Genomic DNA, 14,211 nt, shown 5'->3' on the forward strand with positions numbered 1-14,211 from the left:
AGTCATTAGCGAGGTTTGATGCGAAGTTTTAATTGTGAATTATGTAGTTACCTGGATTAGTTTAGTATTTCTATTACTATTGGCATTCGAATAAACGTTCAACAAAGTTTGCGTTTGAGGCAGTTGTGTTCATCTATCGGAAATCTTGAACCGACGGAATGACGATAACTTGACGATCGTTGGAAGCTACAACACCGGTGTTGGAAATATAGAGATTTTTTAAGTTATAACATTGGTGATGGTAGTTACGAACGTCATATATATATATATATATATATATATATATACTTATATATATATATATATATACTTATATATATATATATATATATATATATATATATATATATACTTATATATATATATATATACATGCAAGTCCAATAAGAAGAGATCAAATTTGCGTATTGGCACAAGTCTAAGATCTGATGATGATAATTTGATGGCTGTGCCTGTTTTTCGTTTGCAGATAGGAGCAAAAAATATTGCAGTGTTGGGGGTTGTATGGAATGGTTTGCCACGGTCGTTGAGGGTGTGCGATTCAGGAATTGAAAACTTTAGGGAGAATTTGAAGACTCATTTATTTAATCAATAACTGTGAACTGATTTATTTGTGGTTTATTTTATCTACTTTTTCAGCTATTTCTGTTAATTATAGGAGAGCGCTTTTGAAAAATTAACACTATTATTTTTAATAAGCGCTTCATAAATTTTAATGATAATATATATATATATATATATATATATATATATATATATATATATATATATATATATATATATATATATATATGCTGATAAAAGACCATAATTAATGCAGTGATTTATGAAATCTACCAAATTTCCAGCTTTAGATAATATTTTATTACATTTCTCAATATTTCTAACCAAATTCTTGTTATTTCTTCGTTCTTTATCGTTATTGAAGTTAGTTTATTTCACTACAAGAAATAACCAAACATGCACTGAAGATGATTTGGGGAAAATCGAAATAAGGCCTATTTGCATGATGAATTTGGATAACAATGGTTTCATTAAACTTTCATGATGGACTTGGATAATAAACCTATTTTTAATACATTAAACAACTTCCAGAAAATTCTAGTAAGGAAAATTGAAAAGACAAACTTTAAATTGATTAGTGCCAACAATTCGGTAGAATTCATACAAATAAAATAAGGTCTCTTTCCAAAATAGATATAATTATATATATATATATATATATATATATATATATATATATGCGTATATATACACGCATATGTATGCGTATATATATGCGTATATACATTGTATGTATACGTAGCGAAGATTTGTATGCTGTGTCCACCGTTGTTCGCATGTGAGTACAGGATATAAGCTGCGTTCGTACAAGTTCTGTATGCACGCATGTATGTCTTTGTGTGTGTGTATGTGTAGTGTATGTGTGTGTATGTGTGTGTATGTATGTGTGTGTGTTCCCGTGAATGTAGGTACGGATTCGTGTACGCGTGTATGAGTGTACGTACAAGTTTTTATGAATGAATACAGAAAAATATGTATGCACGAAAGAATAATTATCCACATAAAGATGCACACACACACACGCACGCACACAAATACACACACACACACACACATATATATATATACATATATATACATACATACAAATTTTATATTATTTTTTATTATCTGCTATTTCAAAAGATGAGGAAAAGTAGGAAATGGAAATATAAGATGTGATGAAAAGATGGAGAAGAACTCATTTATCTGATATCACATGGACAATTTTTTTGTATCAAAATTCTTCATTTTTATTTCGTATTTAAAAATTTTTATTTCACAAAATTTTAACGAAATGAAAGTTGGTAACTGAAAATTATGAACTTTGAACTGTTCTTCAAGTCCGTCACAAAAAATTGAAAAATGTTTCCGTCGTAAAGTGAACAAATGATTGTAACGAGAAGAAAGTAAAAGAGGACATGTATAACAAGACAGAGAGAATTGACAAGCAAGGATAAACGTGTAGATAGCAAGAGAAAGAAAGAGAGAGAGAGAGTGAGAGAGGATTAGAGAAAGATAAAGAAAACAAAATTAAAAAATAATAATTTATTATCCCTTTTAAATAATGAATATCTAAATACACCTAAAACAGAAAGGAACGAGAGAGACAAAAGCATGATATGTAACGTAATCTAGTCAGCAGCCATTCATTCAATTCATAAGATCGGCGCTTCTATTAACAGATTCCCAGCCGGATCGATTTTAGCCGATAACCGATAAGAATCGACTCGAACCGGTAATTGGATTTGTTCGTTTAGGTTTACTTTTAGTGCCGACTGCGGATTATTGACTATTCTAAGTTTTGTTCCGTTTTTGTTGGCTTTTACTAGGACGTCGTTGGGATGAAGCGTGATGCCGAGATTGCAGAGGATGGTGAAGATGTTGTCCAGATTGTTCGTGACGTTGCAGTGTTGGAAGTATTTGTCGGTTGCTGTCGTTGTTGTTGTTGTTGTGGAGGTTGTTGTTGATGTTGCTGGCATATTTTGAGATGTTGATGTTTTTGATGTTTTTGGAGATGTATGTGGCTGTGGCGTTTTTGTGGTTGTCGGTGGCCGTGCTGATGACGGCGACGTAGTTGTTGTAAGAGATTTGTTTAAATTTCTTGAAGATATAGAGTCATATATGTTTGGTAGTTGCTCGTCTGCTTGTTGTTGCCGTTTATGTTGTTGTTCGCGTTCATCTTGTTGACGTTCATCTACAAATAACTCGACGACTTGCGTTTCAAATGGCGAATCATTTTTAGAAGGCGTTTTAACCTTCTCATAGCTGTATTCGTAACTGTACTTGAAATTTGAATCGTTGTCGTTAGTGTTGCTGATGAGTTTGTATCTGGTGATGTTGTTTCTTACACTGTTATCCGGAATGTTGTTGTTGTTGTTCATGCTGCTGTTACTAATGATATGTATGTTGCCGATGTTGTTAGTTTCATTGCTACTGGAGTTGATGCTGTGATTCACGTGATTATTATTGTAATGGTTGACATCGTTGTTGTTGCTATTGTTGTTGCTGCTGATGACAACAGCGCCAACTGGTGTAGTGTAATAAACGCTAGGAGAATTTGAATTCTGTGGAAGTTCGATGAAGTCGTCGTTGTTGTTGTTGTTGATGTTGTTGTTGGTGGGGTTATTATTTTTAATCTTTTTATTTTTATTCCTGTGGTTGTGTTTGTTGGCGTTATAAAAACTTGAAACGTCATCGTCGTCATCGTCATCGTCATAGATGTTCAAGGTTTGAAAATGTTTGGACTTATTATCAGCATCGCCATCATCATCACAGTTCTCTTCTTTTTTCATTATATTTTCTTCATCTTCATCGTAATCTCCAATATACAAGTGCGTCCGGTTGTCAAATGACTCAACGTTATTGTTGATCATCTTCTTGTTGTTGTTGTTGTTTGTTGTTTTGTTGTTAAAAGTGTTGTTGTTGTTGTTGCTGTTTTTGGAGCTCTTCACGACAACTTTGTCGTCATCTTTCAGGCTGTTGAAAAAATTCGTTAAAGAAAATGTGATTAATTTTGAGTCATTTGTTGATTTGCTGTGGCTACTGTGTTGTTTTTGTTGATGTTGTTGTTTTGTAATGTTTGAATCGTTGTTTTGTTGCTGCAGTAGTGGTAGTTGCTTCAGCTGCTTCTGCTGTTTGAATGGACCGAAAGACAGTGATACTGGTTTCTGTTCGTTTGCCAGGGTCGTCGTTGTTGTTTTCGGCTCATTCGCCAGGGGTGATTTTGTTTTTTGTTTGCCAGCTGGCGGCCACATTTCACGGTCTGCGGTGCTTTCTGCGTCGCTGTCAAACCTGTACACTGAGACGCGATTGCGGAAAAGAACCTTTTTGTTGCTCGTGTTGTTGATGTTATTGTTGTTGATGTTATTGTTGTTGTTGCTGTTGGTGTTGTTGTCGTTGATGTTGTTGATGTTGCTAGTGTTGAGATTCTTGATACTTTTGTAGTTGTCAGAGTTGCCGTAATTTTTGATACTGTTGTTGATGTTGGTGTTGTTTTTGTTGATGCTATTGAAGCGGGAGTTATAGTTGTTTGAGTTGTTGATGTCATCGTCTGTTAATAACATAGAAGAATATGAGTAGCTACGGTTATCATCGTCATCTTTGTTGTTTTTAATGTTGTTGTTGACATTTGCAACACTTTTGTAAGAATAATCGTTATCACTATTGTTGTTGTTTTTGTTATTCCGTTTATATTTGTTGCTGATATTGTCATCGATGTTGATGATGTTGTTGTTGTTGTTGAAAATGTCGTTAACGTTGTTTGTCGTCTGTTGTGAGGCATTATTCATCCTGAGTGTTGATTTCTTAGACAGTGACGACTCTCTATAACTAGTCTTGTGATTGTTTCTGTGGCTCTGGATGTTGCTCTCTTTATCTCTATCTCTTTTTCGAGACTCTCTCCAAAATTCATCTCTATCTCTTGCAGCGTCTCCACCACCTTTGAATGTCGTGCTCCGAATTTGTGAGTTGTCACGTAACGTATAGATGCTGTTGTTGTTGTTGCTGCTGCTGTTGTTGTTAGTGTTGTTAGTGTTGTTGCTGTTCACATTGTTCACTCTTTTGCCAACAAGTTTTTCATTTTTTAAATTAAAATTACTACTAATGCCATTATTAATCAGAATATTATCATTATTATTATTGACCTTTGGCACAGAATTCTGCCTAAGATCCATAGTGCTGTAATATTTCCTGCGAGTCGAATAGATGGAGTTGTGCCGGTCAGATTCGGAACTTCGGTATGATGGGTACTCGTTGTACTTGTGGCTCTCGAGGTATTTGATCGTTCCTCTTGGCGCTGATGCTGACGTCACCGATGTCTTCCCTGTTGTTTGACGTCATTTTTGTTATTGTTCATCTTAATGTCAAAATAATTTTTAAAATATAAAAAATGTAATAACTTTTTTGATTGGTCGGGGCTTCTCCGAAGCGAATAAATTGATTGGTTGACAAATTTTTCCTCGAGCCAATCAGAGGCTTGCTTTTTAACTGGTTCGTCGTCGGTGATTGGTTAGACACAGATGACCTCATTTCACCCCTATGACTTGGTGGAGATAATAAAAATGGCGACGATGACGGGAATGATGATAATAATTGTCGTGGTGGTGCTGATGACGATGACGTAACTAGGAGTGGCGGTGATGATGATCCAGATTGTGAGTGAAACCCCAGTGACGACAGCAGAGGAAGTTTTCGTGACGTCATATCAATGGTGGTGGTGGTGAGATATTTATTCAGAAAAGTAAGTTGAGAAAACTTAGCGGCACTAGTTAATCGTCGTTATCTGAAGAGGTGCAAACGATTGACATTCAATAAATTTATCCCAAATTAAGAATCAAACGCTCTTGTTGGTTATTTATCACTTTTCAATTTAATTTTTTAAACCCAACAAATGATTATGTGAATAAAATACATATTAATACATATGGACCACAAATGTATAAAAGTCATTTTTTGAATTATTCTTGATATTATGATTATTACTACAATGTCAGTAGTGTAAATACTAATCACAAGAGCAGTAACAAGTAGATGAGAGTAACGTATGGACCGAGCTAGTTAGTGATTAAGATGTCTGGAGTTTTTTATCATATAAATTATTTATTAAATTTGTACGTTTTCGTTTGCTTTTGTTCGTTCGTTCGTTCGCATGTTCGTATGTTTGTTTTTGGTATGTTTGTTTGTGTGCGTTTGACTTTGTGTGTGTTAGAACGCGAATGTGCAAAAATAATTGGAAAAAAATTCAAAAAATTAGTTTAAACAATAGTTTAAACAATAGCCATTTATACACCACTTATTCAAACTCTCGTTAAAACAATACAAACACGTACATTCAAATGCAAACGAACTTAAACATAATCAATCATATAAAAACCTACCAATGTGGATGCAACAAAATACACACACACACACAGACAAATACATATACACAAATACACACACAAAACATTAAAAAATATAAATACATTATCTCATGCAAGCATACATTTGAATGAATAAATTTACAAATGAACAAATTACAACGTACTCACAAATATACAAACAAACAAACAAAACAAAAAACATATTATACACACAAACAAACGTTGAAACACACTCACAAACATACAAATAGCAGCAGGTAACTGTTGGACTAACGCCAAAAACATGGCGTGATTTGCTTTGGTTTTTTTTTTCGTTCAATTGCAACTGCGGGTAGATGGATGCGTAGTTAGCGATGTTCTACAAATTCAATATTTGTTTAACAACATTCGCAACAACAACGACGACAACAACATCACCGACAACAAAACAAACGAAAAGGATCTACAACAAAAACAACAGTATCGAAGAATTACAAAACAACAAAAAACATCAGTGAATAAGATGTTGCAAAAATTAAAGAATGGGACCTGGACCATAAGACAATAGCGGTACCAACAACTAAAAAACAACATAAGCAAACAGCCAGCCTGACATTCAACGGATCTCGACTTAACAGAACAAACAACAAACAACATCCACAACAACAACACTTAGAACATCACTACAAACTTATTTACATAAATCAAAATAAGATACATAACTAGAAGACAACGACAAATGTACGTATAGCAAATATAGTGAAAAGAACAAGATAACAATAATAATAATATTAACAACAATAACAAATAACAGTAACAACAATAAAATAACACTTACTTGCCGTACTGTACTTACAGCAGTTGTACTGTAGTTAAACATAAAATCTTCCTCCTCACAACACGAGTTAATTTCTCACAAGAATTCGATCGAACTATAAATTGAAAAACATTTCGAATTACGATATTTTTAAATGTAGGAACATATGGCGCTATACAAATTAATTCTACAACTACTACTATTACTAGCTAGTAATTATAGTAGTAGTAGTAGTAGTAACACTATTATTGGTAGTATTAGTAGTAGCAGCAACAATAGAAGTAGTAATAGTAGTAGTCGTAGTAGTAGTAATAGTAGCAGCAGCAGTAGTAATAGTAGTAGTAGTAGTAATTCACACCTACTGATAATAAAATTAAACTTAGTTCTTTCACAGGCTTATTAAACGATGACTCATTGTCAATCATTACACTTTATATTATTTTATATTACGAGAAAAAATAATAAAAATCATAATAATAATAACATTATAATATAATAAATAATAATACAAAATTTAACGAAAAGAAGAAAATTATGAAAAAAGAACTAAGAAAGACAAATAAACCAAACGTGCCTTTTTAAAAGAGCAAGTTCAGTTGACAGAAAGAATGCCTAACATATTTTAACTATTAATAACACCATCGTACTACCATAATTACTATTACTACGTAATACCATTTTTTACTAACGTCATTATTACTATTACTAAAGCGATGAAAATTTCTAGTCCTGCATCTACTACCACTATTACTACTACTACCGCTACAACTACTATTACAACAACAACAACTACCACTATTACTACAACTACTACCATTACTGTCACTATTATTACTTCTACTACTACTACTATTGCTGTTGATAATGATGCAATAATAATAATAATATTATTATGTTCATAATTATTATTATTATTACCCGGCTAACATAACAGATAGCAATGGTGACATTTAATTAGTCACCTGTCCTTTGGGAGATAATTAGTATTAGTAAAAATTTGCATAATTAATAAAAATAATATAAATATAAAATAATAATTATGTCATAATAAACAACATTACTGCCACTCTTGTGACAGCAAATCTTGAAAATTGTGAAAGATTAGAGAGTTATTTTTTGCGATATAAGTTTAATATATTAATTATTTTTCCTTTTTAAGTAAAGTAATCTAATAGTAATTTAAGTAAAGTAATCTAATAGTAATTTAAGTAAAGTAATCTAATAGTAATTTAAGTAAAGTAATCTAATAGTGATTTAACAATTTTTTTCCAAATTTATAAATAACCTGTTTCTTATGTGTACCTAAACAGTAAACAACTAACCAACCAACCGACCGACCAACGAACCAACCAGCCAACGATCCAATCAACACCAACCTTGATTTATTCGCAACAAGTGAAATATAAAATACTTTGAAAAGTAATTACTAATATCAAATATAATTATTATTCACGATATCGTATTTATAATTAATTTATATTAATTTTTAAAGAAATGCGTTTTTGTTAGGCGAAACATCAAAAACAGTTCATCTGTTTGCACGTTCAATCGAATAAGCTGTGAACTGCTCGCTACTATAAACTTTCATCTTTGTTTACTAATATATATATATATATATATATATATATATATATATATATATATACATTATACATACATACACTGTATAAAATATTAAAAATACCTTAAAACGTATGAAAAAATACATACATACACCGACGATCCCATGCACATGTAAAGCAAACATACAAACCTACCCCCGTATATATACATCGATATACAAAAAACACAAATTTCTGTTTGTTTGTATGTATATATGTGTACAAAAATACATACAACGAGCTTTTATGTAATTAAAATATTTATCGATTATCGACATAAACGTAGGTGCGTACAATATTGTCACACACATAACGCACACACACACAAAAACACACCTACATACATATATATACATTACATAAATATATACTATATATATATGCACACACACACACACATACATACATACATATATATATATATATATACATATATACATACATACATACATATATATATGTATACCGTAATTTCAGTTAACGATTTTTTGCTGAACATTCACGTACACCTGCCATCCTAATAATATCGTGACACGTATGTTAAGAAGAGGAGTGATTATCATAAAGATTAATAGTAATGATAATAATAATAATAATAAAACTGCTTGTTAGTAATAACAGTTGCAGCAGTAGTTATGGTAATAGTAGTTGTAGCTGTTAGTAGTATCTGCTGTAGTAGTAGTAGTTTGTGTATTTAGTGGTTGCGGTAGTAGTAGTTGTAGTAGCAGTTGTGTTAATAGTGGGTTTAGTAAAGATAGCAGCTGCAGTAGTAACGAGAATAGCAGTTGTAGTTATGACAGAAGTAGCAGCGCCAGTATTAGTGTAATGAAAGATTCGATAAAAAACGGTTGTCACCAGTATATATTAGTCACATTGTTTTGTTTGCATGTTTGTTGAAATAAAAACTTAAGCGGCTCTTTCTACAGAAGAAACCTGCACCTAGAGGCTAATTGTGAATTTTTGCTCTGATAAGCAAAACGTTTAAAGCCCCATCGTATATTCTACATATATATTCGTGACGTAACTATACTAACAGACTATAGAAATGATTAAAAAATCGAAATACTAAACACTTTTAAGAATTTGTTCATTGATGACGCAACAAATAAAAATCATAATGATTAATAAATTATAACAATGACTCAATCCAAAATGTTGATACAAAAGAATTTTAAAGGTCATTCATATATAATGCATACATAATTATCAGCTTTAATACTACTAATTAACAAATTAATTAATCAAACAAATAAACTCATTTATTTATTTATCAACACTACTTATTTTTCTTCTCTACATCTTCAGACATATTGCCCATCTCAAAATCAACTGACTCATCGCATTTATAAAACAACATCATGGCATCCTTGTCCACGAACAAGGTGGGGTCCACGAGCAGAGGTGTCTTCTTATTGACGATGACACTCGTAAACGGGGAAGGCTTAGGTATTGAAATTGAACTAGATGAAAATTTGTGTGTCTTCGTTTGGAGAAATAAATTGATCGTAGTGGCAGTGAAAATATTATTATTTGGATTGTAATACATGCTAGTGACATATCTTTTTGTAAGAAAATGCAGCATAACTGGAGTCAGGAAGATGAAAAAATTCATCCCCATAGCAACAGCAGCCATTACACCACCACTAGTATCTAACTGAAAATTTTTATATAAAACTGGTACAAGAGCAACTGCAAGAATGCTTGTTGTCAGGGAGAATCCTTTGACCAGTTTCACTGATTTAGTGAGGGTCCCCACATATATTAAATCTCCTTTTTCATGATCAAAACTTTTGTAACCAAGATATTCATTGTTATGCCTAACTGGCGTTGGTGCATCCTTTTCTTTATTACAATCATCCCCAATGCTTGTAATTTTTTCACGAGGGTGTGACATAAGTGATGATGACGACGTGAAAATATGACGATTCCTAGGTGAGATGCTCTCGTTAATTAGTGTGGTGATCAATTTGACACGAGGTCGTTTTGTGGAGATGTGGCGGGTCAATAAAGGTAGGAAGTTTGTCGGCCTCGCTAAAACCTAAAAATAGAAATTAATCAACAATGGCATTTTTTTCAATAAATTTATTCAGTGGTTACATATTAATTTTAATATTTAATTTCTAAGAAAAAGCTAGAACATCTTATATTATTAAAGTTCATATTCATTTTATTAATTAAATTCAGTTTTTCAGTAAAATAGAATAGAAATGTTGTGGTCAATACAAACATCCACTTATATTTTAAATTTTACCATATTTTTTAAATATATCACTCACTTTGATAGCGCAAAAACCGGCCGAGATCATTATTAACCTTGATATGAGACAAAATTTTAAATCAAGTAACAGACGCCAAACTAAAAAGTTTATCCTTATTTCAAATCAAATGTTTTCATTAAACAAAACTTAAATTAACTTTTAAATAGTTAATCAATCATCTAGCGCTTATTATAGAATAATCCTTTCAACATTCACTCGTGACAAGCGCAGAAAACAAACCATTCCAAACGAGGAACACGTAAAATCCATCGCCACAAAAATTTTTTGCGTCGTAATATTCACTACCGATGAATTTTAAAAAATAAGTGCTACAATCCAATCTAGATAAATGAAAATGAAATAAACAAAAGCCTGTACAACATGCAACAATGAAGACACAATAATTAAAGTAATAAAAGCAGACAAAATGTCATAAAATATCTTGCAAGGAGGCAATCTGTGCTTGAAATTCGCAGAACAATCTTTGTAGGGAAAGGTTTGTGCGCACGATCGAAAGAACATCTTTCAACAAACTCAACCTATCCAGTCCCTGGTTCAAAAGCAAACAAATTTAACATTAATTTTAGCATTTATTAATTGAATTAATGAAATATATAAATCCTTATAAAGTTTTGATTTATTAATTATTAATTTAACATTAATTTTAGCATTTATTAATTGAATTAATGAAATATATAAATCCTTATAAAGTTATTAGTGTATAACAAAGAGATCTAACAAATTGAAAAATTTACAACACAACACACGTTTAGACGACATTTTCCCCGAGATCGGAGGTTGCCGTTTGGCTACCTATGATGAAACCGAAATACCCCTCGATGAAACCGAAATACCCCTCGACGCCATTCCATCATAAGTAATTTATTTGGCTAATTTTTACGCAGGACGCCTTTCCTTACGCAACCACAGTTATAAGCGGTGGGCCTAGCCTTTGATGATCCAACATCACTCACAAGGCAGTGAGGGTCAGTTTAATGTCATAACCAGGACATAAAAATTGAAAAAAAAAAAAAAATTTATTAATTAAAATAATTTCCAACCAACCATCAGGTTGTGATCAAGCGTTGTTTTTCTCACCCCAGTTATTGAATTCATCAAATTCTGACAAATTTCTCTCAATCTTAAATCAATCCCTGCAAGCATCGAATGTTTGTTTGCAAATATGTAAAAAAATTACTAAAATTAATCGCAATAATGTTAGTAATAACAATATAATACTGTACAATATATTTAGCAAGTTTTAAAAATTTGAAATATGCCAAATATTCTTCTGACCTTGTCTAGTTAAACACCTCGTCAACGCCAGCAACCAAATCTTATACTCCTTCACTAACTTCAACATCAGACTGGTTTCGACCTGTTTTTCAAGATAGGCAACTGTTGACATGACTTGAGCGGATGGGTTGCTGTTGTATAACCTTTGTACCTGATCGCTGTTTCTGTATCAATTAATCAGTCAATCAGTAAGTAAGTCAGTCAATCAATCAATCAACCAATCAATCAACCAATTAAATAACTAACCAAACAATAGCCAAACCATTAAGATCCAAGAATATACAATTTAACCAGTCTAATAAATTAGCAAATCAAATTTATCGAAAAACAAAACCCAACTTGTAAACTTTCGGGAGGTAGGCTGACAAGCAGAATGAGTCATCGGTAGCGAGTGAAGCAGCAGTTGAGTGGTCGTTAAGAGATGTAGCTGCAGTGGCGTCGGTGTCGCTAATGAAAGAGCTGTGGTCCGATAGGGATGATATAGTATCATAACTCGATGACACGTGACACCTGGTGGTGGAAAATAAAGTTACGAGCTTCTGCGCTCACACAACAACAGCAACAACAGAAGCAACGAAAGCAACAAACCAGCACTGCATAGAGGTATTGAATGTATACGTCTTCCTACCTGAGACCGTCAACACTGGAATGCCAGAATCCGTTAGAGCCGCTTGCGTTATTGTCAGCTGCTGCTGCTTTGGAAACCCTAGAAGAAGTCATGACATATAACGTAAGTTGATCACTTCATTGGCCATGAATAATCATTGAGTTGTGCCATTTATAAATCAAGGTAAACATAAAAAAGAAATAAAAATTGGAAAATTTAAATCAATGAAACAGATGGAATGGGATAGAAGTCGAGAGACTGAGTTAATGATTAAATAACTATTTATAAACTGAAAAAAGGCAGCAGTCAGTCTCAGCACGGACCTGTCGCTAGGCAGTCCATAGACTCGTTCCTCACGAGACACTGGCCTTTCAAGAAGTCCCTGAAACGACAAAGACATTAAATTAGTATGAATGAAATTAATTTACAACTATGAAAACTTAAAATTTAAACAGTGAATAAACATAAGTTAAACAAAATTGCGGACTAGATTAATCAGCATAACGAACCAGCTAATCATAAAATTAATCAACCAACAACCTTATCAGCCAACCAACCAACCAACCAACCAACCAACCAACCAACCAACCAACCAACCAACCAACCAGCCAGCCAGCCAGCCAGCCAGCCAGCCAGCCAGCCAGCCAGCCAGCCAGCCAGCCAGCCAGCCAGCCAGCCAGCTAGCCAGCCAGCCAGCCAGCCAGCCAGCCAGCCAGCCAGCCAGCCAGCCAGCCAGCCAGCCAGCCAGCCAGCCAGCCAGCCAGCCAACCAACCAATCAATCAATCAATCAATTATCGACCGACCGACCGACCAACCAATTAATCAACCAATCAATCAAACAGCCAACCAACTAACCAGACAAATAGCTTAGCACAGGCAGATACAACCATAAAATAGGAGGAATGAATCTTGAGAACCGCTGGAGGACTGGCAAGTTGAATAGCTGGCGTCAACAACCGACCAGAATTTGTGGAATAAACATGCAGAGTGTAATCAGTGCATATAGCTGCTGTCAGGGATCTTAATTAGTAAAATTAAATTTATTTAAGTTAAATATAACGAAAAGCAATTGCATCAATCAATTTAGAATAAAATTAATCAACCAGTCAAACTACCAAGCAATCAATCAACCAACCAACCTGCCAGCCAGCCAACCAACCAACCAACCAGTCAACCAACCAACCAACCAACCAATCAATCAATCAACTTATCAATCAACCAACCAGCCAACCAGTTAAACTACCAGGCAATCAATACCCACTGATTAGCGGAAACTGTGTAAATAGACGAAGACAGTACATTCTCCCACACCAACTTTCCAGATTCTAAACATTTGATGGAATTAATTGACGACGACGATGACGAGTTCGTGCACTCGATGATAGAGTTTGAAGTGACGCTACTTCTCCTGCTAACCTGCGAGAATAAATTTCTACATCATCATCATTTTAGTCATTATATTTAGCAAAATCCTCATCAATAGATCAATAATATTAGCAATAAATAATTAAAAAAAATATGATTGAAATAAAAAAGCTAACCGCAAATGAATACGTATCAGTTTGCTGTCTTGTCATTGGCTTAAAAGGAAAGCTAACTTGAAGATGATTGGATGGCACAAGTGTAGGCGGAGCTACCTGTATTTTAAAAAACAATGTTAAAGTTGATGATTACTAGAGTGATACTTTTATATAATTTCAATCAAACAAAAATAAAATTGACATGATAAAACACAATTTAAACCAG

At 33.3% G+C, this 14,211-nt stretch overlaps 2 protein-coding genes across 2 annotated transcripts; both read right to left on the bottom strand.

Moving 5' to 3' along the window:
• Nucleotides 1-2,201: 2,201 nt before the first annotated feature.
• HELRODRAFT_160822 (hypothetical protein) lies at nt 2,202-8,436 on the bottom strand (the record flags this gene model as incomplete). Its single annotated transcript, XM_009017752.1, has 3 exons — nt 2,202-4,867; nt 7,665-7,669; nt 8,387-8,436. The coding sequence occupies 3 exons, from the start codon at nt 8,434-8,436 to the stop codon at nt 2,202-2,204; spliced, it is 2,721 nt and encodes a 906-aa protein (XP_009016000.1).
• A 1,146-nt stretch (nt 8,437-9,582) lies between these two features.
• HELRODRAFT_125141 (hypothetical protein) lies at nt 9,583-10,065 on the bottom strand (the record flags this gene model as incomplete). The annotated part of the gene is made up of 1 exon (XM_009017753.1): nt 9,583-10,065. A coding segment is annotated over one exon (483 nt), but the record flags the coding sequence as incomplete, so codon positions are not given.
• Nucleotides 10,066-14,211: the final 4,146 nt, after the last annotated feature.

The sequence above is a fragment of the Helobdella robusta genome (assembly GCF_000326865.2).
Source record: "Helobdella robusta unplaced genomic scaffold HELROscaffold_2, whole genome shotgun sequence".
Classification (NCBI taxonomy): domain Eukaryota; kingdom Metazoa; phylum Annelida; class Clitellata; order Rhynchobdellida; family Glossiphoniidae; genus Helobdella; species Helobdella robusta.